The following is a 25,280-nucleotide window of genomic DNA, read 5'->3' on the forward strand; positions in this document are numbered from 1 at the left end:
AGCTCACGTCCTCGAATCTTGTTTTTGTCTATCCTCTCATTCATCATCACTAATATAATAAAGTAATTCCTTAATCATCGTTCCTTGTGGAGACAATCTATACTCATCACTAAATATGTATTTTTAAGTATGGTTAAATATATATATTTTTACTGAATAATCTCAATCATTAACCACAAAATTTAACCCTAAAATTGAGATTATTAGTCATTGCAGAATTGCACTAAATAGGACTCCGTCATTACAGATCATGTGAACATGCCCTCCCAATAAGCACGAAGGCCTTTAGGCATGGATGTCGTTTATTTAGGTGCCTAACATCTATTGTCACGCGGTCAAATTCTGAGTTAGGACAATTGCTCAAATCTCATGTGTGCTGGCCACGGTACTTGGAGCAGAACACTGAGCAACATTGATCTCTTGCAACGGAAGACTTTTGCAATAGCTTAAGATCATATAGAAGGGGTTAGAGGAGAGGGTGGGGATGCGTCCCCGTCGAGGAATAGGGTCATTGCATTGATACCATAAAGAGCTACATAGTCGGCACAAGCATTACATGGGGGAAGACCAGGGTTGATACCGAAGTAACGAGACGAGGCACCGCGCGCCTTGGTAGGGGTGCTCTCGCACCTTCAGGCCTGCAACCCTACGCGCGTGCCCACCGGTACTGCTGCTACACGCGTGCCCTGGGCTGGGCGCCATGCGCCTGTGGGCATGGCGATCACACACGCCACCCCAGCCTTTAGGTGATCACACACGCCACAGCACTCGCGCTGACACTTTTTGCTCGGTCTGCCTGGATGCCGTCGTGCTCAGCTCCGCAAGCTGGGAGCCATGTGCCCAATGCTACCTGTGGGGGCGCCACGTGCCCAAGCCATCTCAGCGCTCACTGTGCGCCAATAACCTTAGTCTCCTGGCGAGATGTCTCTCGCCCCGCGCCCCAGACACACGATGCGCACAATGCCTGTGCGGCTCCCCGCACAGCTCCGCGCTCCACACAATGGCTCTACTGGCCGGCCAGCGTGTCCCGCACGAGCGATGTGCTTAGGGCACCCACATGCGCTCTCTAGTCAGCCCACGCGCTCCAACGCACGCGGGTCACCCTGATCCGCCACGCAGAGTGCCGATGGGCATTCACACCATCCATAGTGTGTTACCACTACAGGGGCGATCGCCTGAAATATCAGGGTTAGGTGACACCACACAATGCGTTGCAACATCGCACAAATAGGCCTCAGTCGTTAAGTATTATGAGTCTATCGCGAACACGCCCTCCCAATAAGCACGCAGGCCTCTGGGAAGGGAATGCCGCCTAGTTAGGGGCCTAAAATCTATCGATAGCTCAATTGTCTTTTCATGCTTGACATGGCTTGTAGGCTGCTTGTTCAGATAACTTTTGGCAGCCCAACTACATGGCTAGGTTCTTGTTTGTCCAATGGTGATGTTCCCAAGCTAGATGCATGTTTTCATGTCAGGTGAATAAATAACTTATTTTCTGAGCTATAGGATTGGATGATTTGTTGTCCCCTAACTAGCTACCTCACTAGCTAGCTGCCTATTTAGATAACTATTGGTGATCCACTACGCTGCTAGGTGCTTGGTTGACCAATTATGATGCCCTCGGCTGGATGTATGCCACCTTACGAGCTATATGGTTGGATGATTTTCAGGCCAGGTTAGCTTCTGCGCTGTCATGGCTATGTGGCTATTTAAGTCCCTTATAATTAGACCTTTTATATGTGGCTATGTGTCATCAAAAGGAGAAAACCAACTTTAATGGCTCATTACTTGGGCTGATGGGGAGGAAATATTTGACATCCCAGGTCAGCTTGAGGAATATGTCATGGTTGGTAGACTTCTACCATGGATCATTTGGTGTTTATACTATATAGAATTCTGAAGTGATTGTGCAAATATTTTCTTAATACTAGAACCTCAGTCATCTTCCAATTTCCTTTCATCGAAGAAAACCTTCAAAAAATATGGTATTAACTCACATTTTAAGCCCTCTCATAGTGTCACATTAGCTGCTCCATATTATGCACTCACATCATCCACCTTGTCAACAAGTGTTGCATCTAGTAGTGACCAACACATTTCACCACTTCTTGATGGTAATCATTATCAATGGATTCAAGCTTTGCAATTGAATGTAGAATTTATAGTCCCTTGTCAAGATGCATCTTAGGCATCAATAATCACAAATGACAGTATGCATAAGTGATCACTGATTACATATCTATCCACTAGTTATTACGATGAAATTACATTTATGCATTAATTATTAAATAATATGAGTTATAAATTGTATTACTCTTTATATTTCTTTATTTTTTAAATGAAACCTGCTTGACATCAAACCAACTAGTAAGATAAACTGCTTGAGGTTATTTGAGCGCTAGAGCATTGGTGAATTTAATGAACATTTTATGGTTGTAACGGGAGAAAAAGGAGAATTTCAACAAACAACCTATATGAAATGAGGCAGTCCAAACCACAAAAAGGGCATCGAAGACCTGAATTAACCATACATAGGAGCCTCAAATGACATCTTGTGGGCATAAGACTATATCTTGGCTATGCCTTACGAGACTCTAACCATGGGTGTAAATGAGTCTTCGCTCAGATCTAGACATAAGTACATGGAGGTAATTAAGTGGTCAAGATGGGATCATCCATCATTGATAGAAGAGAAGATTGAGTCATGGAAGACAATGAAGCTAAATATTGGCTAGGGCAGTGATGATATTCGAGAAGATGTTCTCCAACGATCCTCATTCTGTGACAAGTAGGACTTTAATAATAGAAATACCACAATATTAATCAGTTATCCCTTCATTTTTTTCTTTTTAAGGAGCGACATGTGACATGATGAGAGCTGTTGATTGAGGATGACACATGACAGCCTGAGAAATGATCACATTGGATGCTATGATGAGATAAATCCATAAAAATGACATGACGTTGCTAATGAGGCGGAGAAGAGAGAAATCTTTGGGTTAAATTGGCAACAAGGAATCACCCAATTTCAGCACTTAATTTATGGCTATAAAAAACTCCAATTGAGCTTAAAGTTTGAGGGTAGCTTTGTCTTTCTGTCCTCTATCCATCCATTGATGGATTTGTAAAGCGACTCCCCAATCTTTGTTAATAAAATATTTAAGCTTACTTCCTCATAGAGAGGTAGACTGAAAGCAAATGAAGTTTTAAAGGTCCATCAAGAGTGTCTTGGTATCTTGGGTGCTTGGTCAACTGAGAAGTGGGAGATGATCTGCATCAGGAAGATGCATTGATCTTGACGTACATTTATCATTATTAGAGAAATTCATTTGGATAGATCGGATCCATCATTATCCATCCCCATCCCTATCTATCATCATCTACCATCCACCTCACCTATCGCCTATGTCATCATGATCTCGTCATGTGTCCCCTCTCTATTTATCTCAGAAAACCTTAATCACTATTTTCTACCATTTTATCCATCACTCTATTCCTACTTCTGCCACATTTATCACCGTGTCTCACACTGACATCTCTGTCATGGCGCACCTTCAAACTTTCCTTTCTTATATTAAACCCTAATTTCGGTATTAAACCCTAAAACATATATCTCTTATTATCATCACCCATTAGTTCTCATCTCATCTTATCATCACTTTGTCATGACTTCCTTCATCCTTGACTTTCATTCTCACTTGCTTCAATCAAGATCCATCACTTGTGCAATACTCATCTCATTCTTTTTAAATAATTTATTATCCCCATCTCTTATCACTATCTTCATCCTACCATTATCTCGTATGTTAAATGTATTCCTCCTCGTCCTCTCGTATTCACTCTATAGAGAAAGTTATTTTCAAAGATCAAATCCATGTGGAGATGAACCTTACTCATTACTAACTAGTCAAATTATTTTATTACATAATGGTTTGTAAATTTTATTGAATAAAATAAAATACACAACATGTAAACTTACCCTAAATTTGAGTTTACCAATGCGATCATTGAATTTCTGGTTCTCATTCTTCTATGATACTGATAACATGCATTTCTAGTGCCTTATATTATTATATTTACATGTTATTCTGCATTAAATTACTCATATTTGCATGTTATCAAGCTTAAAATGATTAAATCTATGTTTAGAACAAATATCTGAATTTGTTCCGTTTTGTGGGATTTTTCTAACAATATATTCCAAAAGAATATAATTTTTGAGATAAAAACTGATTTTTATGGATTTCTTTGACATTAAATTTGGAAAAATATGATTTCTCTGAGTCAAAATATATACATATACACATTTTTTGGCATTTTATTTTATTTAATCTGAAATTTTAAGTATTTTGGTTTTTTTATGGCATAGGGTGACGTGGCGCACTGATAGGCCACCACGTCAGCGTCGAGAAAGAGATTTTTTTCTTTGTTTTTTGTCCTTTTGTCATATATATGTGGCACGGAATGCGAAAAACCATGGAATACGAAAAGCCACAGAATACAAAAAGCCACGGAATATAAAAAGCCACAGAATATGAAAAGCAATAGAATATGAAAAACCAGAGAGTACGAAAAGCCATAGAATATGAAAAACCACAGAATACCAAGTGCTTTGACTTCTTAACAGGCACAAATCCGATGACATTGATGAGGAGAGAGAAGAAATTAAAGGCTAGGATTGCTTCAACTTCCAACGGCCATAACTTTTGATCTTCCCCTCTACTTTCTATCCATACCTTGTGATCTATAAATAGAGGCATGGATCATTGTAAAAATCATCTTGAACTTGCTTCCTACTTTTGTGGGCTGATTGAAAGATGGTGAGTTTTGAGATCCATCAAGAGCGGTTTTTGTGTCTTGGGTGTGTTGGAAGAGACATAAGAGAAGAGGGGGAGCTTACAGGCATTTGCAAATCGCTGTGATCCTGGCGGAACGTAAGGATCTAAGGTAAGTGTCTTCGCCTTATGTTATTTCTCTCCCAACATCATCATTATCATAGTTATAGTTTTTTATCAACGTTTCATTTATCACTTAGCTTACTTACATCCCCATTCTCTCGTCTGTCTATCCTTGCCATTGTACCACTCCACATCCAACCACCATCCTCGTTCATACTCTCGTTCATCATCGTGTCCGTCACAATCACTTACTCTTTTATTTAAGTTAAATAAACATATAAATTAAGTACTTGTTAATCGATATCACTAGGTCATATCCTTGAATCGTGTTTTTGTCGATCCTCTCATTGATCATCACTAGTTTGAGAAAGTGATTCCTTAATCATCGTTCCCTGTGGAGACGATCCGTACTCATCACTAACTAAGTATTTTCAAGTATGGTTAAATATATTTTTATTGAATAATCTCAATTACCAACGACGAATTTTAACCCTAAAAAAGAGATTATCAAAATCTCCCTGCATGTATGAATGTATGTAGTCTCCGATTGACTCCTTTTGTGCCCATTTTCTTCATCTTTTTCTCTCTTATTCTACGTCTCTATATGTATGAATGTATGTCGCCTCCCATCGACCCATTCTCCACTAAAGATCTTTCTTTCGTTCTTGCTTGTCATCTCTCTATATGTATGAATGTATGTAGTCTTTGGTTGATCCCTTCTGCGCCCGTCTTCTTCATCTCGCTCTCTTCTTTGATATCTCTATTGTGTGTCGTCTCCCATTGACCCCTTCTCCACCAAAGTTCTTCCTTTCTTTCATGCTTGCTATCTCTCTATATTTATGAATCTACATTGTCTCCAATTGACCCCTTCTCCAATCATTTTCTTCATCGCTGTCTCTTCTACTATCACTCTACATGTATAAATGTTTGTCGTCTCCCATTGGCCTCTTCTTCATCCACTTTCTCTCTCTTTTGTTTCACTCTTTCTACGTATTACTATTTTTTTGTTCTCATAACCATTTTCTCAGTAACCCAATCATTTTCCTTCTATCAATATTACTTTCTCTTATTATATTTTAATATCTATGTTTTATTTTTCCATATTATTTTCTATTGCTTTCTCTTTTTCCTTTGAATCTTAATTTTCTCTCTCATCCTTCCTTTTTTTACTCCCCTTTATTTGTCTTTTCCCTTTCTTCACATGTCCCTTATATCCTTTTTTCGATCTCTCTCTTCCTCCACTGCCATTCCCTCTCCATATTTCTTCCTCTCTCCCCCTCTCTATCTATCTTTTCTATCTCTTTTTGTCTATCTCTTACTCTCTACCCTCTTTTCTTTATTTTTTCTTCTCAATTCTCTCTCTCATTCATTCCCTTTTTTTTCTGCCCTTTATTTTTATTTTCCCTTTATTCACATGTCCCTGCATATCTTTGTATGGCTGCATCTTTCTCCCTCTATTACTACTCCCTTCCCTAATTCTTCCTCTCTCTCTCTCCCTCTATGTCTCTCTTTCTATATGACACTTTTTGTCTAGCTCTCTCTCTCCTTTCTTTAAGTCTTTTATTCACAATTCTATTTCTCTCTCACTCATCCTTCCCCCTTTTTTGCTGCCCTTTATTTCTCTTCTCCCTTTCTTCACATGTCTCTCTATATCCTTGGCTGGTTATATTTTTCTCCCTTTCTCGCTATTCCTGTTCTTTAATTCTTTATCTCTTTCTCTGTCTCTCTCTATCTTTTCCTCTATCTATCTCTTTCTTTCTAGCTCTTACTCTTTCTTCCCTTTATTTATGTTTTGTTCTTGAGAGTATTATTTGTGTGTGTTTGTGTGTCTTTTTGTCTTTCTCTTTCTCTCTCTTATTCTTCCCTCTTTTTTGCTTCCCTTTATTTGTATTTCCCTTTCTTTACAAGTCTCTCAGTATCGTTGTCTGGATGTTTCTTTCTCACTCTCTCATTACTCCCTCACCCTAATTCTTTCTCTCTTTCCCTCTCAATCTCTTTTTTTCTATCTCTTTTTATGTCTATCTCTCATTTTCAATCTCTCTCTCCCTTTTGTCTTCCCCTCTTTGTTTTTTTATAACAACACTAAAATCTGGATATGGCATTGAATATTTGATTTGTGGCGCCTACATTATTTATTCCTGAATTATCCTCACTTCTCAAGAGCAGAATATAGTAGTTAAAGGGAATCATTTATTCCGAACCAAAAGGTTTAAGTTTAATTTATTTATCTAGTTACTTGCCAATCATTATTTGTGATGTATATTATGTGGCTGTCAAGCCAATCACACCGCTATGTTTATTTAAGTTCATTGAATAAACTATTCATGTTCATTATTATTCATGTGTAAAGTTTATAAGGAAGTCCATAAATACGTGCAATGACTTAATGAATTATGATGAGATCATAACACAGTGATCACTAGTCTTTAAACATGTATTCTAAATATTCCTATTCCATGGATACTCGAGACGAATATCAAATTCTCCGTATAGAATAGCATTAGTTGATCCTACTAATACGATAAGCATAGCTGATCTTGTGGCTATTAGTATGGCAACACTAAGGACAAATATAGGGTGCTCTTTGGAGAAAGAGTTCACTGAATTGCTCCGTACGAATCCCTGAATGGTATTATACCTAAAAGTTAATCAGATTGATTCATGTCACTGTTGTATAAGTGATCCACTAACCTGAAACACTAAGGACATCTCGTAAATGGACAACTACATTTTGACTACGACTTATGAGCCTCTAATCATGGATTCAAACAAGGCATAGCTTGGATGTAGTAAGAAGATCACATAGATGATTGAGTGGTCAAGATGCGATCACCCGCCCTTTGTATAAGAGGAGATTGGCTCAAGGAAGACGATGCAAAAAATCCATGGCCATGGTAGTGAGGATATTGGAGAACTGATAACATGCACGTTTAGCGCTTCAATATAATCATATTCACATGTATATTAGCATTAAATCACTCATATTTGCATGTTATCAAGCTTAAAATGATTAAATCTATTTTTAGAATGATTTTCTGAATTTTTACATTTTTGGGATTTTTCTAACAATAGATTCTAAAACAATATAATTTTTGAGGCAGAATATGATTTTTGTAGAATTTTTAGACATTAAATTTAGAATGATATGATTTTTTTAAGTCAAAATATATATTTATACATTTTCTTGGGATTTTATTTTATTTAATATGAAGTTTTTGGCGCACTATGACGTGGCACTCTCACGTCCACTCATTTAAAACAAATAAAAAATAAGAAAGACGTGGGTGACGTGGCACGCTGACAAGTCGCCACATCAGCACCCGAAAAGAGTTTTTTAATGCTTTTTATTTTGTTTTCTTTGTCCTTTTTCAGGTACTCGTGGCGCGTAATACTAAAAGCATGGAATATCATGCACTTTGACTTCTTAACGGGCACAGAAAATGAGGATGCTGACTAGGAGAGAGAAATAAATTAAGAACTAGGATTGGCTCAACTTTAAACGTCCATAAATTTTGATTTACAATTCCAATTGAGCTGAAATTTTCAGCATTGCTTCATCTTCCCCTCTTTCCATCCACACACTCTGATCTATAAATAGAGACCTGGATCATTATAAAATTCATCTTGAACTTGCTTCCTTCTTGTGTAGGCTGATTAAAAGATAGTGAGTTTTGAGATCCATCAAGAGTGTTCTTGGTGTCTTGGGTTTGTGGGGAGAAGCATTGGAAAAGAGGGAGAGCTTACCGGCACTAGTAAATCACGGTGATTAGAACGTAAGGATCTAAGGTAAGTCTCATCGCCTTACGTTGCTCCTTTTCCAACACCATCGTTATCATAATTATAGTTTTCAATCAAATTTTCATTTATGATTTCACTTACATACGTCCCCATTATATCGTCTCTCTTCTCCATCACACCGTTCTTCATTCCACCACTACCATCATCCACGCACTCGACCACCATCGTGCCCATTTACATTATCTATCCCATCCGCATATCGCTACGCAAAATTCTACTTTCACCTACTCTTTACTAAGTTTAAATTACATCACTCTACTCGATAGCGCACGCATTGTACTCCCGTCTTCATCTCTTCATACGTTGATCATCATTATAATAAGAAATTAATTCCTTAATCTATGTTCCTTGTCGAGACGATCCGTACTCATCACTAACTAAATATTCCTAAGTAAGTACGGTTAAATTTATTTTTATTGAATAATCTTAATTACCAAAGACCAATTCAGACCCCTAAAATTGAGATTATCAAGGAGTCCTCCAATGATCCCTGTTACGCATCAATACTAAGCGAATGATGGATTAGGGTTTAACGATAAACCATATCCTAAGTTGTTCGAGAGTCTCGCGTGGATGATGGATTATACATATACGGTAATCAATGACGATAAAGGTTCCATTAGAGAGCTCAACACTTCTCAGTATCTTTTAGAACACGAGGTGTAGCTTGGCACCCCACGGCTGGAAACCTAACTTATTGATTTGGTTAAATTGATCATTAGTTAATTAGTATATATGTTGATATAGTTAATTAATAAGGCTGGCCAATAATTATCATTGGGCCGCTAAAATTATTGACTCGAATGATATATGGGCCTAGAGGGTCACACATACAAGGTCATAAGTGCATTGGTGAATATATTTTACTTTGTAAGGTTTAAAAAAAAATTAAGTAAAATATAATTAGAGAAGGGCACTCATTTCAAGCACCCAGGCCAGCCAGATCTGAGTGCCCCTCCCTTTCTCTATTCTTTTCTACTCATCCAAGGAGAGTGTTTTCATGGTGAGAAGATCTTCTAGATTTTCAAGAAGAGTTGAAGAAGAAGGCGTGAAGATCCAAGTGACGACTGATCTAGCAGATACTTTTAGAGGCCGGGTGCGTGAATGACTTCAGGACGAAGCAGTAAAGACAAGGGTGGAACGATTTCGCCAAAAGGTTCCACTCAATGTTTGATTTTAAAGATCGATTATGAATCAATCATCATGCTTCCACATCCATGGAATCATATTTTCCATGGACAAACCAAGACACATAATCCAATAATTTGTTGCTCAAAAGTGTTCATGTCTTCACACATTCTTTATGTTCTGATTGTCCTTCCAGTACTGAAGCTCTCGTCTTACACATAAGAAGCTCTTGAAAATTGGGTGCATGAAATTAAGTTTCCGTAGTCACTACAAGCATTTTACTTGTAAGAAGCTCATAGCAAGCATATGTCAATTCTATCTAATTGCCACCCTATTACTGATTAAAAATGGTGTATTTTGGACAAATCCCTAGAAGAGAACTTTATATGAAAGTGGTGACCACTCTACCCCTAAATCATGTATTAAAAACTTATGAACCTTCATTTCATTAAAAGGCACAATGAAGTTTTTTCATCTACTAAAACATGAAAGTAAAATTCTTCAATTGAAAAAAGTTTGAAATTATCATTTAATAAAATTGATGGCTGATGTCATCAAGGACGTCGTCCAATCGGCACCGAGTATGATGGTTCGATACCGAAATAGATGGTGGTATCAAACGTCGATGGTGTCGACGTCCGATTGATAAAACCCTAATTGGGTTGATGCAACTACGATGCAATGCGAGTGATGCGCCCTACGTGTCGTACATGCTGGGTCTGACTCGAGGGAGGCGCCGAGCTCTGAGCTTGGATGGGGTCACCGGATGACGGCGACGGCGGCCTCTTGAACCTTGTTGGAGGGACGAAGACATCTATGACCGAATGGAATCCTTCTGTAGGGCTTGCACGTAATGGGCGGTCTCATCCGTACCGGTGAGACTCTCCCTTGCTTCGTAGTTTTCTCTCAATTACCTCTCTCACCTACCTATCGCGAGCGTGGTGGAGTCAAAACGAAACTATACTGCAAAGGATAATCCGGAGAGTGACGACAGCTCAACTAGTGTCAAGCGCATCAGCAGTTTGGAGGTCCAAGGAGGAGAGTGGGCGCCACTTGAGTGAGTGTAATTGACCACGGATGGCAAATACTACACTAGCGGCAGGTCACGAGAGCAAGTTAAAGTGCCTCTCGAAATCAATCTGGTTGGGGTGGAGTGAGTGGCTCAACGCCGTTCTCCACAACCCAAAGCCGTCGGGAGGCAGTATCGAGCAAAAATTTCCCCCTCTCAAAGGAAGGGCAATCCAGAAAGGGGGGGGGAAGGGCAATCCAGAAAGGGGGGGGGAAGGAGATGGCCTCCTTCGTCTGGGGAGCAAGTCCCTTGATGTATTCAATGGCCCCGTCGCAAACAGAAGTCGGCCTTGATCTAGGGAAATCATCGGCGAGGGATGTGGACAACAACTCTCATTTCCACGCCCACCAGAACTCGCACCTGCTCTGGTCGGGTCAACAACCAAAAGAGAGTTCAACGAACTACTGGCCCATAGGAGGGGGAACACCAAGCCACTCAATTAGCCAAGCCAGGTCCGACCGAGAGTGCAGGTGGTGGCTATACACAACCAACGGCGACCAAAATTTGCCAGAACTCAGACCGGGCGGTGACATGGGCCGATTGAGGTGGCGCAACTTCGATTCGTCCGATGCTGACTCCTGGATTTTTTCGGCAAAACTGCAATTCGACTCGATCACTGGAGGGACAACCCACGGCCGTTGACAAAACCTGGGGACGGTGGCCGTTCTGATTGCACGATGCTGCTACGATCCCTCCAAAGCTGCTCGACCCTGGTGACTCTTGGCGTCGTCCGATGCTGGTGATACTCGCTCAATTTCTCCCATTGACCCTTCCTATTTCCTCCTCGTTCTCCTTCTTCGTTCTCTCTGAACGAGGGGGTGAGACCAGGAAAAATTGAAGAAGGAATCTTTGTTTGTTTTTTTGGTCTCACCTCCCCTTGCAGAAAAAGGAAGATCAAGAAGAGAGGAGGGGAAGGCGAGAGGAGGCTGAAGGAGGATGCCTGAAGTATAGGAAAGTCTTTGCATGTCCTAGTCATCAATCTATCTCCCGCCCTATCGAGGAATCCCTACGCCCTATTGGAGACATCCTCCGGTCGACACTGAGTATGATGGCTCGGTATTGAGATAGATAGAGGTATTGAACATCGACGGTGTCGTCAACCGACGGATGATAAACTCTAATAGGGTAATATGTAACTATGATGCAACGTGTCCTACGTGTCGTACCTGCAGGCTCCGACTCGAGGGAAGCACCGAGCTCCAAGCTTGGACAGGGTCACCGGGTGACTGGGACGGTGGCCTCTCGAACCTCTTTGGAGCGATGAAGACGTCTGTGGCCGAATGAAATCAATCCTTAGGGCTCACACCTAACAGGCGGAATCGACTGTACCGGTAAGATGCTCAATTGTGTTGTAATTTCTCTCAATTACCTCTCTCACCTACCTAGCCCGAGCGCGGTGGAGTCAAGACAAAATTATACTGCAAAGGATAATTAAACGAGCAGCGGGAGAGGATGGCGTACCTCGTTGGTGCGGGATTGTCGTGTTGGGTCGTCGACAATAGCGGCGGACGAAGCGGGTGTGATGGAGAGGTGCCGGAGAGCGAACTCCGGCTCGACTAGCTGTAGAGCGCAGGAGCTTGTCGATGGAGTTCGGGGGGGGGAACCGAGGGAGTTTTGGCGAAGGGACTGACCAGAACGGACATTCGGAGCTCAACGGCCTCATCTGTAATGGTGGACTAACATGGCTGGAGCAAGCTGGGATGTCGCCGATCGACGATCAGTCGCCACCGGTAGCTTGATCACGCCCATCAGCATTTAGGCAACGTACAATTGAGAGGAGTCGCTAGCGCAGTCACGCTACACCGCCAGCGAGTAACCCGGAGAAAGTCCGTCAGGCTAGCGCCGCCGCATAAAGGGGCCCAGTGCGCGTGCAGCGGCCAGGAAGGCCTCTTTCATCCTCAGTGCGGAGTCGAACATGAGTTTGCTGCAGGAAATCATCCGATTGAAGGGTGGAGTCGTCAAGAGACCGAATTCCCCCAATCTTCACCATTCTAGGCATTCACGGGTGTCAAAAAGGAGATGCCGTAGGGTCAGAATTGGCAGCACCTGTGAATCAACGACTTTCGGCAGTCGGAGACCGAATCTCCCAAGTGTAGCCGAGCAGATCGATGAATCAAAGGGGGCACAACAATTCCAGTCTCGAATCAATCGGCCTTTTCCCAAGCAGTTCGGCTTGAGGACGTCAATGCACTGCTACCCCAGTAGCAGGCTAGAATGGCGAAGCCACCGAGACCAATACGTTCAATCGGGGACTGGCGGGTTAGAACCGTCGGAATTGGGGAAGGAAGGGGGGGGGGGGGGGAAGATGACGGAAAATCTGGCGGGACTGATTCGTCCGGCCACACGCATTTCTCCCCCTCTTCCTCGGACCTCCGATGTCCTTTCTTCCTCCCAAGTTCTTCTTTTCCAGCCTCTCCATGTTACTCTCCTTCTTCTCCTTTCTCTCTGTCGAAGGGGTGAGATCTGAAACAGGTGACGGTAACTGCAACACAAGAAATTCCAGATCTAAGCTAGAATGTGGGGCCATCATGGCCTTATATAGGGCCATGATGGGCCCCTTACAATGGGTCCAACAAGGGGAGTCCAATAAGAGACCCCCCCTTTTACAACACAAATAAAGGAAATAGGGAATTAAACGACGTGAAAGTAAAACAATACGGACAGATATGAAAACACGGTGATACAAAACGTCACAAACACGACAATATGAACAGGCACGACGATATGGACAACAAAAATGAAAATACAAAAAATTGGCGAATGAAACGAGCACGACTCGACGAGAAATTCAAATCAATCGATGGCGCACTCGTGCTTCTCCCCCGGGTGTTAAACCCAGATTCTTCTCCATGGCCTTGGCGTGTCGGTCGGTTGGGCGCGATGGCGGGCAGTCGACGACGGTGACGGAAGTTCGGATGACAACTTCGACGGTTCCAGATGACGTGCACCATCAAGAATAAATCCTCATTAAGTGAATTTCCATATTAACTATGTTTTGACACAATTGGCTTCCAATAAACAATCTACTTAATCTTTTCATAATTCATTTTTCCATATATCATCATCTTTTTATATTGGACATTACTTATCTCTAACCTTTTACAGTTCGACGATTTCTTAAAATACTACGTTAACCCCATTTAACTAGTTAAATTATCAGCTACCTCTTCCGTAATCCATCTAAGAAACGCCGCCGTCAAAGGACTGCCTACTTTAAAAAGACTTCGTAAAAAAGTTTTCAATATAATCTAAATGCATCTCAACATATTAGTAGGAAATCCCAAGTGTGCGTAAAATAATTATTATTATCTACATAATGGCTGACATCAATAATTTTAAACATGATTTCAAACTTATAAATATTTTTTTCGAAATAAATCTCTATAGGATACTTGATGATGATAAAATATTATTCAGTTTTTGTACTCATTTAAATGTTTTTCTATAATGGCAACGTAAAATATTTCATTACAGTTTGCAATCATTTCTGCAATGTGAGAGGAGAGGAAATTTTGCATAAATTTGCAGTGGACATCACAAAGAGGGTGCAGGACGACGAAAAATTTGCACGGGTGGTGCGTATATTTGAACAACATCACAAGACCTTTTCAACATGTACTCACCATGATCTCAAAGAGAAGGATAGATTAACCTCTGAGCTACTCCACCCAAGGGCTCATCAGGCAAGGCTTAATTCTAAATTTTATGTCAGCCAGACAACAAAGCATGTATATGCTAAATAGTTACTTCACAAAAAAAGATTTCTATATCCAATCTCGGAGTTCAATTTCGATTATTGGAATCCAAGATTCAGAAATTGGATTATGTTATCCAAGTATCAGTTTCCAATATATGCTACTGGCATCCTCCACAGTCCTTACCCATTTGATATCTAATTCAGCATCCAAAGGTGGCTACTGTTCGTTAATAAATCCCGATACCCGGTATCCTCACCCGATGGTGATGATGTTATGACGAGACGATGATGATGAAAATGATGATGATGTTACGAAAAGACGGTGACGATGAGAACGATGATGATGATATGATGAGTCGATGACGATGAGAACGATGATAATGATAAGACGAGACGAGATGATGACGATGAGAACGATGATAATGATAAGACGAGACGAGACGATGATGATGAGAACGATGATAATGATAAGATGGGATGAGACAATGACGATGAGAACGATGATGATGATAAGATGAGACAATGATGATGATGATGATGGTGGTGGTGGTGGTGGTGGTGGTGGTGGTGGTGGTGGTGACTAGATGATGTCAATGGCAACTCGATTACAATGATGATGACGACGACGATGATGACTAAATGACGACAATGACAATGGCAACGTTGATGACAATGACAATGATGATGACGACGATGGTGATGACAATGATAACATTGATGACAATGACAATGATGATGATGATGGTGATGACTAGATGATGACAATGACAACACGATGACAATGATGATGACGACGATGTGATGACTAAATGACGACAATGACAATGACAACGTTGATGACAATGACAATGATGATGACGACGATGGTGATGACTAAATGATGACAATGACAATGACGACATTGATGACAATGACAATGATGATGACGACGACGGTGATGACTAAATGATGACAATGACAATGACGACGTTGATGACAATGACAATGATGATGACGACGACGGTGATGACTAGATGATGACAATGATGATGACGAAGATGGTGACAATGATGATGACAATGACAATGTTGCTGCTGATGATGATGACGACGATGGTGATGATTAGATGATGACAACGATGATGACAATGACAATGATGATGATAACAACGATGATGATGGTGATGACTAGGTGACAATGACAATGATGATGGTGATGACTAGATGATGACAATGACAACGATGATGATGATGACAAAGATGATGATGATGGTGATGATGACCAGATGATGACAATGACAATGATGATGATGATGCCAATGATGATGATGATAATGATAACAATGAGAATGGTGATGACTATGGTGATGATAATGATGATGATGATGAGGATGATGATGATGATGACAAAGACAATGACAATGACGATGACCATGATGACGATGGCAATTATGACAATGACGATGATAATGACAATGACCATGATGATGACGACGAAAATGACAATGACGATGAGATGATGATGACGAAGATGATGACAATGACGATGAGATGATGATGATGAGGAAGACGAAGACGATGACAGATGAGATGATGATAAGGAAGACGACAGATGAGATGATGATGATGATGATGAGGAAGACGAAGACGATGACAGATGAGATGATGATGATGAGGAAGACGATGACAGATGAGATGATGATGATGAGGAGGAAGACGAAGATGATGACAGATGAGATGATGATGATGATGAGGAAGACGAAGACGATAACAGATGAGATAATGATGATGACTACGTCATCGTCATCGGAGATGGCAACGTGGGAGTTAACCGTTTTGATTTGAAACTTTTCGAATAAAAGCTCGAGAAGGAGCGGTGATCTGCTCAAGACCTGATTTTGGGAAGCGCCGCTAGTCTGATTCATGGGGAACTTGTTGAACAAGGAGCCCCCTCCGCCACTGGTGCTTGTGCCGCCCATTTTTGACTTCCCTCCCCTCGCCGCGCGCACCAGGTGATCCCTCATCCGCCATCTTCTTCTCAAACAGTTTTCCAATTCTCTGTGTTCGTCATTCGCTCACAGTTCGGGGAATAGTCGGAATCGCGAGCTTTCTGCAACGTTTTTTTCTTGGCGAAATTCCATGTGGAAGGCCGAAATTTGGAGATTTTATTTCTCTTGATGTATCTGAGAAGTTTGGATAGAAATGCATCTGGCCAACTGCCTGATTATCAGAGCTTGGATTCACCTTTCATAAATTAAACGATTTTTGGTGCATAATTCACTTTTGTAAATTTTGCACTTCTTGAGACCTTTTTTTTTTTTCGCCACGTCATGAAGAGAAATGAATGAGTTGTAACGTATAACTTGGTTAAAATGGATATCTTCCAAATTTCCAAGCAAATTTTAACTTGGTTAAACTTTTCTTGGAAATGTTTCTCAAAGATCAATAGAAAGGATAAAGTTAAGCTTCGTATAATCCCAGAAAAGTTGTACCCAAAAAAAGACTTCCAGAAGCTTTTAAAAAAAGAAACTTTTTGCAGTTTCATGAAATATCGTACTTCAATCGAGATTATGATTTATTAATACAATTTTATTTAAGAAAGAACTTATTTTTTCTTGATATTTTTTCTCAGGGAGCTTGGAATTATTATCCTGATACTATTCTGAAATCTGTCACAGGATGTTGGTCCCAGCCTATGACCTGTTGTTTGGAAAGCTAGCATTACAATGCCTTTTTGAGGATTACATGGAAGATGCAAGAAATTTCAGCATGCGCATTATGCTAAAGCCTCTAGAAGACCCTCATGTTGACCTAGCCGCAACTGTATCCACAATGAACTCAGTGGAGTCTTTATTTTAATTTGTTAGGATCCGCAGTCTTTGTGAGGGGTTTTTTAGTCATTGTGTTTATATTGATTCCTCTTTTAAGTACTTTTAACTCGTAGAATTGGCTTCGAGATCCTCCCAGAGGGGATTCAGGCACCAAACTGGGCCTATAACCATTATTACTTTCTCTCTCTTTCTACTGCTCTCTCTACCCTTCCAATAACATTCTCTGATGGCGACCAAGGTATCTATCAGAATTTAATAGATCTTTTTAGACCATCTATTTCTAAAAAGTAGTTCTTGCAGGAATCGGCAAGAACGAGTCATTGACTCATCACAGTCACAATCTCTAAATATTTGTAAGATCCAAGAAACTCATTATGCATTTCATAACTTTATTTAATGAAAATACTTGTTCTTTAGCAAAATTAGATATCCGGTCCTCTTAATGAAAGGAAGGATATCAGTGCAGTGTTCCATTGGCAGAGGTTTTAATATGTCTTATTCATTGTGAGACTTATTGCTCCGGGGAAGAGAATTATGTACTTGGACTTATTGAATGATTCAGGGAATTAGAGGACCCTAATTCGTTTGCTGAAGTGTTTGTCTCAACTTCAGAACCGTAAGGATCTAGTGAGAATATAATAATTATTAAAATTTTATTCTGCTGACCTTTTTGCTTCACATTTTGGATCATTACAGATTTTTTCAGATCAAGTCGTGTGTTTACCATCCTAAACTTGGTCTCGGAATATTTGGCTTCCTCCCATGCTCAACCAAACGAAGGTTCTTCCATTTATCATTGCAATAGTTAGCGTGATTTCCTTGTGATCTGAAGGCGAGATCTTGTCTTCTTTATTTCTATCATTGATAAGATAATTATGCCTGCAGAAATTCGCGAGGGGAGTGGAAGATAGATTGAGGGATAGAGAGAGAGGGAAGGGAAGGGGAGGAAGGGGGAGGGAGAGGGAGAGACACAGACACACAGAGACAGAGATGGAGAAATTTGATACTGTTTATTCAAGGCATTATCAAAGAAGGAACAAAAGGAAGAATGGTGAACAGTGGTGAGGCGTGCGCATTGACTAGAGTGGAGAACCCTTTAAATACCTGAAGGGGGCAGCGCGGAAGGACAGCTCTTTCTCTGGAAGTCTTTTTAAGAATTGCTGTAGCAGTCGACGTCAAGGCTGGAGCAGCAGGAAAGAGCCTGCTGAACCAGATGGAGGGGAGCTCTATCAAGATTTCCCCTAGCATATCTCCATATAGGGTTGGACATTTAGGACCAAGGACTGGTCTGACCTGACCGAACCATGACCGTAGGTCCTCCATTTGAGGGTGGACCGGTTGGTCAAACAGGTTTAGGTCCAAGGGATAAATCAGACTGGAACCAAAAGTAAATTATTAAATATTTATGTAATATTTTTTGTAAAATTCTAAGAATATCAAATCCAACTCAACAGATAGGTTTCTACTGAACTCAGCGTAGACACCATATATTCAATGTAGAGGATATTTAACATTACTATGAAGATAATTTTTTTACTTTGACTTTGACATTGACTAGTCAACTTGACCAGACCAGGATCGGTCCGGACTGGGACCGACTAAGAACGGACTGGAACCGGACCGGGACCGAATAAGAACGGACTGGAACCCTGACCGAAGTTTAGGTAATGTTTAGGTATTTGCTAAAAACCTGGACAGGACCAGGTCCGTTAACCCCTGTCTGCTTAACTCCGATGTCTGACTACTTGTTTTGATTGACTGTACGTTAGCTACCTTTTTGATCGGATCGATTGATCTACATTGTGGAATTCTAGCATTTTTTATTGTTACCAGAAGGATATTTTTGTAATTACATATATATTATTTTCGTAATAAGTTTAATGATGAGAGAAATTCCTTTTCTGTGAGCTTTATTTGCATCATTGTTTAATAAATTTAATATAAAGGGACTATTTTCTGGCAGGACTTGTTCAGAAAACAGTGGTTTCATTGGTATGCGATATGGATCAGAAAAATTATCCGTTGGGGCGTCATTCGACCCTTTCCCATGTATGTTGGACTCTCCATATTGATAGAGGATTATCAATTTTTGTAATTGATTTCATGGAAAATGCCATTATAATATGTAGAAAATGAGTTCCTTTCCATATCTTCCATGAAAACAAATCATGTTGAGTCTACCTTGTACCGGGAAGACTGAACAGGAGATCATAGATCGATCATGAAGACTGTTGTTTTCTGTTCTTTGGATCTCGGGTAAATTCCCAGTATGAAAAACGTTTTTATAGCGTGCATTTGTAATAATTTGTTTTATTGTTCTATCTTCAGTGTCTTTTGGATTTCCGGGATGTGCTTGGGTGGTTGGTCGGACAGGAAGATTGTGTGCTGGTGTGCTTTATAAACCACCAGGTGAGTTCAATGTTGTGGTTTTCTGTCCCGCTTGGTTTATCTCATGCGATTGAAGCAATCTTTCATCAAGGGTTTGTTTCTGATCCTTTTTCTGGTAAGAATTATGATATGATAATGTTAAGACGTGGCCTGTGTCATGACACTACTTCCGTCAGAGACTGAAGTGACATGGGACAAGCCAATCTATAAATGAAGAAGTAAACTAAAGTTAGGGCATCATGTTTTTGTAGAAGAACTTGGTGGTGTGGCGCTCCCCTGTGAGTGCACAGTCTTGGACCGACCTGGGGGCCTGTTGGCCATTTTGCGGTCTTCCTTACCTTAATCTCTTTGTTCCCTCTCTCTCTCTGATCATAGACAGCTTCTATTAGATAATTTGTGAGTGCAATCGATCTGTTGGTAAAACCTGAGAGAGAGAGAGAGAAATGATAGATAGATTATTGATCTATGTATATATTATATAGAGAGAGGACATAGATAGATAGATAGAGAGAAATGATAGATAGATAGATTATAGATCTATAGATGAGAGAGAGAAGAGATAGATTGATAGCTAGATTATAAAAAGAAAAAGAGATCCTTATTCCTTTCCTGGATTTTGCATTTGTACTTCAAAATAAACCTAGTTTGGTAAGTTTAACCGATCGAGATTTTTATTCTTCTTTTCTTATTAAATTCTAGGTATAAGCAAAGGAAGGATGAGTATTTGGGAACCAAAGAACTGGAACTGGGCTGTTAGTTACGTTGTAGGATCAGGAAGCCCTCTGAGCCCTTCATTCAGTTTTGCTCTTGAGTTAGCTGCAAACTCAGAGGTTCTCTCTCTCTCTCCCACATTTTGTACTTTATTGCATTTTCTTTTGCAGTGTTTCTTCATGATTTTCTGCCGCAATTTAGGACCTCAAAATTTGAATCTCGGTAATAATATTTGCATAATTTATGATAAAATAATAAGTGAAAGAAGTATTTGATATAATCCCCAATCACTAAAAGGAGGCTTTTTCTCTATGATTAGTTCTCTTTAAGTATATGTAGCCCCCACTTGAGGGAGTCAAGAGTTCACTGTAGAATTCGTTGGGAAATCCCATTAGAAGGGCACAGGCGCCGATCCAGTCCTGTTGACGTTTGATTTCTTCTCTCTTTCTTTCCTTCCAATAATGGCTTCAATATTTTCAATTATCACTTTGCTTGATTATCTGTTACTGATTGTGGAGGATGAATAAACTATATTTTACTGTCGTTTACTAAGCATTGTAATGCACCTGATGCACATTCTCTCTCTCTGGGCTCTGGTTGATTTCCAGTGCCTTCTGGTTACACATGTTGATCTATTGCGTGCTTATGTTCCAGCTGATTGCTTCCTTTTATCGGCATCTTGTTGTTCAGAGAAGAGTGAGCCCTTATTTCCCTCTCTACGTTCTTACTTTTCGTTGGCTTTTTAGGTGTAAGTTAAAAGGCTGCGGAGTTTTTAATCAATGGACTGATCCTTAGACTCACACTACTTAAAAGTTCTTTCATGATTTTTTTTATTTTAGATTGATTAACTTGGCTTACAATTAGGTGAAGAATCCTTTTGAAGCTAACCAAATTGTGGGAATCACGAATTATGTTGACTTTGGGATTGAACTGAAGACGAGGTATCTGAAACTTCTTTTATCTTGAAACATTTCCGAGATACTTGTTCTGATAAACAATTTCCATTTTTTAAAACAAGAATCGATGATTACAAGCCAACTGTTGGTGATTACCGTCCTAGTTTCCAAATGGCTGCATCTTGGCAGGCCAACAAGAACATTCTGATAAAGGTGATTTTATTTATTGAGAAAAATTGGCCATTTAAAAGTTATTATCGGATCTATTTTCGTTCAAGAAACAGATTCTACCCAGTGAAAAAGATCTGATGTTCAATCCGGAGATTTTTAAAATTCCATTTTATGTGACACTTATTCACTTGTATGACCTCATCTACAGGGAAAAATCGGTTCTTCTCTCTCATCCTTGGCTCTGGCATTCAAATCTTGGTGGAAGCCATCCTTCACGTTCAGCATAACTGGTTCTGCTCCCCCTTCCTTTAATCTCTCTTCCCCTCCTGAAATCTCTTCATTTAAATGACACATCCATTTCCAGCCGTGAATAATCTCTCAGGTGGGGGCACCTCTTTTGGGTTTGGTATCCGGATCGAGGATCTGAGAGAACCCAGGTTCTCTCTCTCTCTAACTCTTTCTTTCTGTCTCTTTCCTCTCTCATTCACTCTTTCTCTCTCTCGTTCTCTCTCTTACTCTTTCTTTCTGTCTCTTTCCTCTCTCATTCAATTTTTCTCTCTCGCACTCTTTCTCTCTGTTTTTTCCTCTCTCACTCTCTCTCTCTCTCTCTCACTCTCTCGCTCGTTCTCTCTCTCACTCTTTCTCTCTCTTTTCTCTCTCATTCACTCTCTCCCTTTCTTTCTCTTTCTCAGTTTCTCTCTCCTTTACTCTCTGTCTTTCTCTCTTTTTTGTTTTTATCTCTCTGTCCCTCTGTCTGTCTTTTTTTTACTTTCATTCTGTATATCTCTTGCTACTCTCTTTCTGTCTTTCTGTCCCGCTCGCCCTTTCTCTTTCTTTCTTTTCTTTCCCTCTCTCGCTTTCATTCATTCATTCTTTGATTTTCCTCTCTTGCTTTCATTCATTCATTCTTTTCTTTCCCTCTCTCTTGCACTCATTCTTTCTTCTCTTACCCTCTCTTTCCTTCATTCCTTTTTTTCTTTCCCTCCCTCTCTTTTTCTCTCTCTTAATTTTTCTTTCGGTTGTTCTATTTCTTTCTCTCTTTCTTTTTTATTTCTTTTTTTCTTTTGCTCTTTCTCTCTATCTTATAGGTTTTTTTCTGTCCCACACACTCTCTCGATCTCTCTTTACCCTTTTTGTTGGTGTCACTCAGTCCCTCTGTCTCTATTTTAACTTTATTTCTGTCTCTCTATTTTTCTCTATTTTTCTCTCTCTCTCCTCCACTTTTTCTTCATTTTCTTGCTCCCTCTGGCCCTATTTTCCTTTCTTTCATTCTCTCTCCCTTTATTTCTCTTTCTACCTTATCACTCCTTATCTATCTCATCTCTATCTCCCTTTCCCAGTTCATCTCCTTGACTGTTATTAATACCCAATACATGCAGGTATGAGAGAGCGGACCCAAATTACGTGATGCTGACGCCAACAAAAGAGCACCTGGCTGAAGGTGTCCTCAGAGAATTCGGTACCCAGCCAATGTTCCAGTCTAATGTTGAGTCTGGAAACTTTGAGGGCTTGCCCACAGAACTAAAGCCCATGTGGAAGATCATCTGAATTCTCTCTCTACCAATCGATCGGTATCTACATCTCTCTCTCTCTCTCTTCTTATGTCTCTCTCCTTGATATAAATCTCCCTTTTATGTTGTGGACAATATACATAATAAGGTTTAGGGACAGATGGTGATTCGTCATCCGTCCTGTCCATCACCATCATCAGTCATCTGTCCTGACCTTGGAAAATGGCACAATAGCCTGCTCGTATTTTTTCAGTGATACCCACATTAAATTGCCTCATTTGTTACTTTTATCACACGTGAAGATGTTGAGTTATTTTTTCAGTTGTTTTTTTTGCACGGTTTAATTATTCTCTTTTTTCCCTACGTTAATTACAGAAGATGTTAAGCGTACATATTTTCTGTAGATTCTTTTGATCAATTCATGGCACAACGAGCACATTTCGTCGTACTCTTGCAGATTCTTTTGGGTTGCTCATCATAAGGCTGAGAAGAGACGATGGAAGAAATTAGCTATTTATTTTTAATAGGCTTGAGCCTTGGCCATAGAAAAATACAATTCCCAAAATCTTCTTTGTGGTAGTTTGGGCATTGTGATTGTATGTAATACCACCACAATTTCTTCACTGAAAATAGGACAGCCATAAATTGAGAGTGAAATTTTCCTCATTATTGCAGTATTGCTTAGGGTTAATGTAAATGGAGATTAAAGACATCTTAGTCACAAAAAAGGGAATTTAGCAGATAATTAAAGAACATTAACCTCTAACAGAGTTGATTATATTTCTGTATTTGTGAAAAACGAGGAAAAGTCATTAAAAACCCTTGAAGGCAATGCTGACATCGTATTTTGACGTTGGAAATTTGGTTCCTTGATGCAATAAAATTCTAGGACTTGGTGACTTAAAGTGGGAACTGGATTTTGGTAGAATAAACTTTGTTATGTTTTGAAGCTTATTTTAAAGATATTCTTTTGAAACATGTCTTTTAAAGATTTGTTACTAGAATACTTCTATGAATGATATTAGCCCAAGTTAAAAAATTTCGACAAATGTGGGACAAATCTTATGAACTGAGATGTACTTGTGAAAATGGTTGACGGTAAAAATAACAGTTCACATACATGTGTTAGAGCCCGAATATGGGATACATATAATGTTTTATCTAAAAAGAATATTAGTTTTTTTCTTTGAGACAGCCTGAAGAAAACTCCCAAATAAAGGATACATATATACCCATTCATGGTATGAAGATTCTAATGTCTAGTACTTTAACTAAGTACAGGCTGTACTGGAATATTAAGGAAGGTCACTTACACATAAATCACTTTTGAGTTTTTTGAAGCCAGATAATTTGGCATGATTGCCTTTCCTTGAAACTTCACCTGGTATAAAGCTCAGGATACTTTGATCTCAAACCCTCCCCTAGTTATGAAAAGGAGTCCACTTAGCTTGTCAGCTATAAAAGAATTAGATACCTGAGGGATCCCTTCAAACTCCCCTTAGGCTTGCTGCGCAGGCGACAAAGACATTATAGACTTAGGAGGTAGAACTGTTCTAAAAATGTTATTGTGATACATGCAAAATAAAAGTCTGGAAATAGAAGTTTTACAATGTGGTTTTGATTTCCATTGGGATTTACCATATCACCTCATGTCAATTACTTAAAATTTTGAATGCATACAAAAATGATAAGATATTTACCTTTACATTTACAAATGGTAAGATATGTGTCTCTCTCCCTCTGCCCACCTATCTCTCTTTCACTCCTCTCAATCTCTCTATCTTTTTTCTCACTCTCTCTGTCCATCCTCCTACCTCTTTTTCACTCTATGTCTCTCAATATATGTTTATTTTGAAAGAAAAGAAGGAAGATCACTCGAAATCAGTGATCAACCCAATTTTCTCTCTTCCCCTCTCTATATTTTATCTTTCCTTGGTCCTCTCTCCCTCTATCCACCTCTTTCTTTCACTCACAAATTTTCTCCCTCTCTCTTTCACTCACAATATCTCCCCATCTCTAACTCTGTCTCTTTCCATCTTACTCTCTCCCCCTCACTAACTTTATCATATTCCCTCTCACTCTCTAATTCTATTCCTTACCCTCATTCTCTACCCCTTTCTAGCTATATATCTTCCCTTCATTCTCCCCCCCTTTTCTAACCATATCTTTTCCCCTCACTCTCTCCGCCTCTCGAGCTCTATGTC

At 39.9% G+C, this 25,280-nt stretch overlaps 2 protein-coding genes across 13 annotated transcripts; one reads left to right on the top strand and one right to left on the bottom strand.

Moving 5' to 3' along the window:
* Positions 1-10,090: 10,090 nt before the first annotated feature.
* Positions 10,091-13,370, bottom strand: LOC144703761 (uncharacterized). Of its 7 annotated transcripts, XM_078576016.1 has the most exons (5): positions 12,940-13,370; positions 12,525-12,817; positions 12,355-12,453; positions 12,060-12,163; positions 10,091-11,699 (listed from the first exon to the last, which is right to left on the bottom strand). In XM_078576016.1, exons 2-5 carry the CDS (start codon positions 12,534-12,536, stop codon positions 11,507-11,509), a joined length of 408 nt encoding a protein of 135 aa, XP_078432142.1. In that variant the 5' UTR covers positions 12,537-12,817; positions 12,940-13,370; the 3' UTR covers positions 10,091-11,506. The 7 variants fall into 7 exon arrangements, 2 of the variants coding, with proteins under 2 accessions (XP_078432142.1, XP_078432141.1); XM_078576015.1 differs by having other exon boundaries at positions 12,525-13,370; XR_013581622.1 differs by having other exon boundaries at positions 10,092-11,699; positions 12,060-12,199; positions 12,355-13,370.
* Positions 13,371-16,382: 3,012 nt separating this feature from the next.
* On the top strand, positions 16,383-23,745 carry LOC144703364 (beta-galactosidase). 6 transcript variants are annotated; one of them, XM_078575542.1, is made up of 15 exons: positions 16,384-16,580; positions 17,247-17,391; positions 17,826-17,881; positions 17,962-18,015; positions 18,096-18,179; positions 19,363-19,448; positions 19,728-19,808; positions 20,487-20,617; positions 21,153-21,194; positions 21,363-21,439; positions 21,517-21,607; positions 21,774-21,855; positions 21,930-22,002; positions 22,945-23,136; positions 23,481-23,745. In XM_078575542.1, the coding sequence occupies exons 1-14, from the start codon at positions 16,492-16,494 to the stop codon at positions 23,111-23,113; spliced, it is 1,260 nt and encodes a 419-aa protein (XP_078431668.1). In that variant the 5' UTR covers positions 16,384-16,491; the 3' UTR covers positions 23,114-23,136; positions 23,481-23,745. The 6 variants fall into 6 exon arrangements, with proteins under 6 accessions (XP_078431669.1, XP_078431668.1, XP_078431667.1 ...); XM_078575541.1 differs by having other exon boundaries at positions 16,385-16,580; positions 23,534-23,745; XM_078575540.1 differs by lacking the exon at positions 23,481-23,745 and having other exon boundaries at positions 16,393-16,580; positions 22,945-23,397.
* Positions 23,746-25,280: the final 1,535 nt, after the last annotated feature.

The sequence above is a fragment of the Wolffia australiana genome, chromosome 5 (genome assembly GCF_029677425.1).
Source record: "Wolffia australiana isolate 7733 chromosome 5, ASM2967742v1".
Taxonomy (NCBI): domain Eukaryota; kingdom Viridiplantae; phylum Streptophyta; class Magnoliopsida; order Alismatales; family Araceae; genus Wolffia; species Wolffia australiana.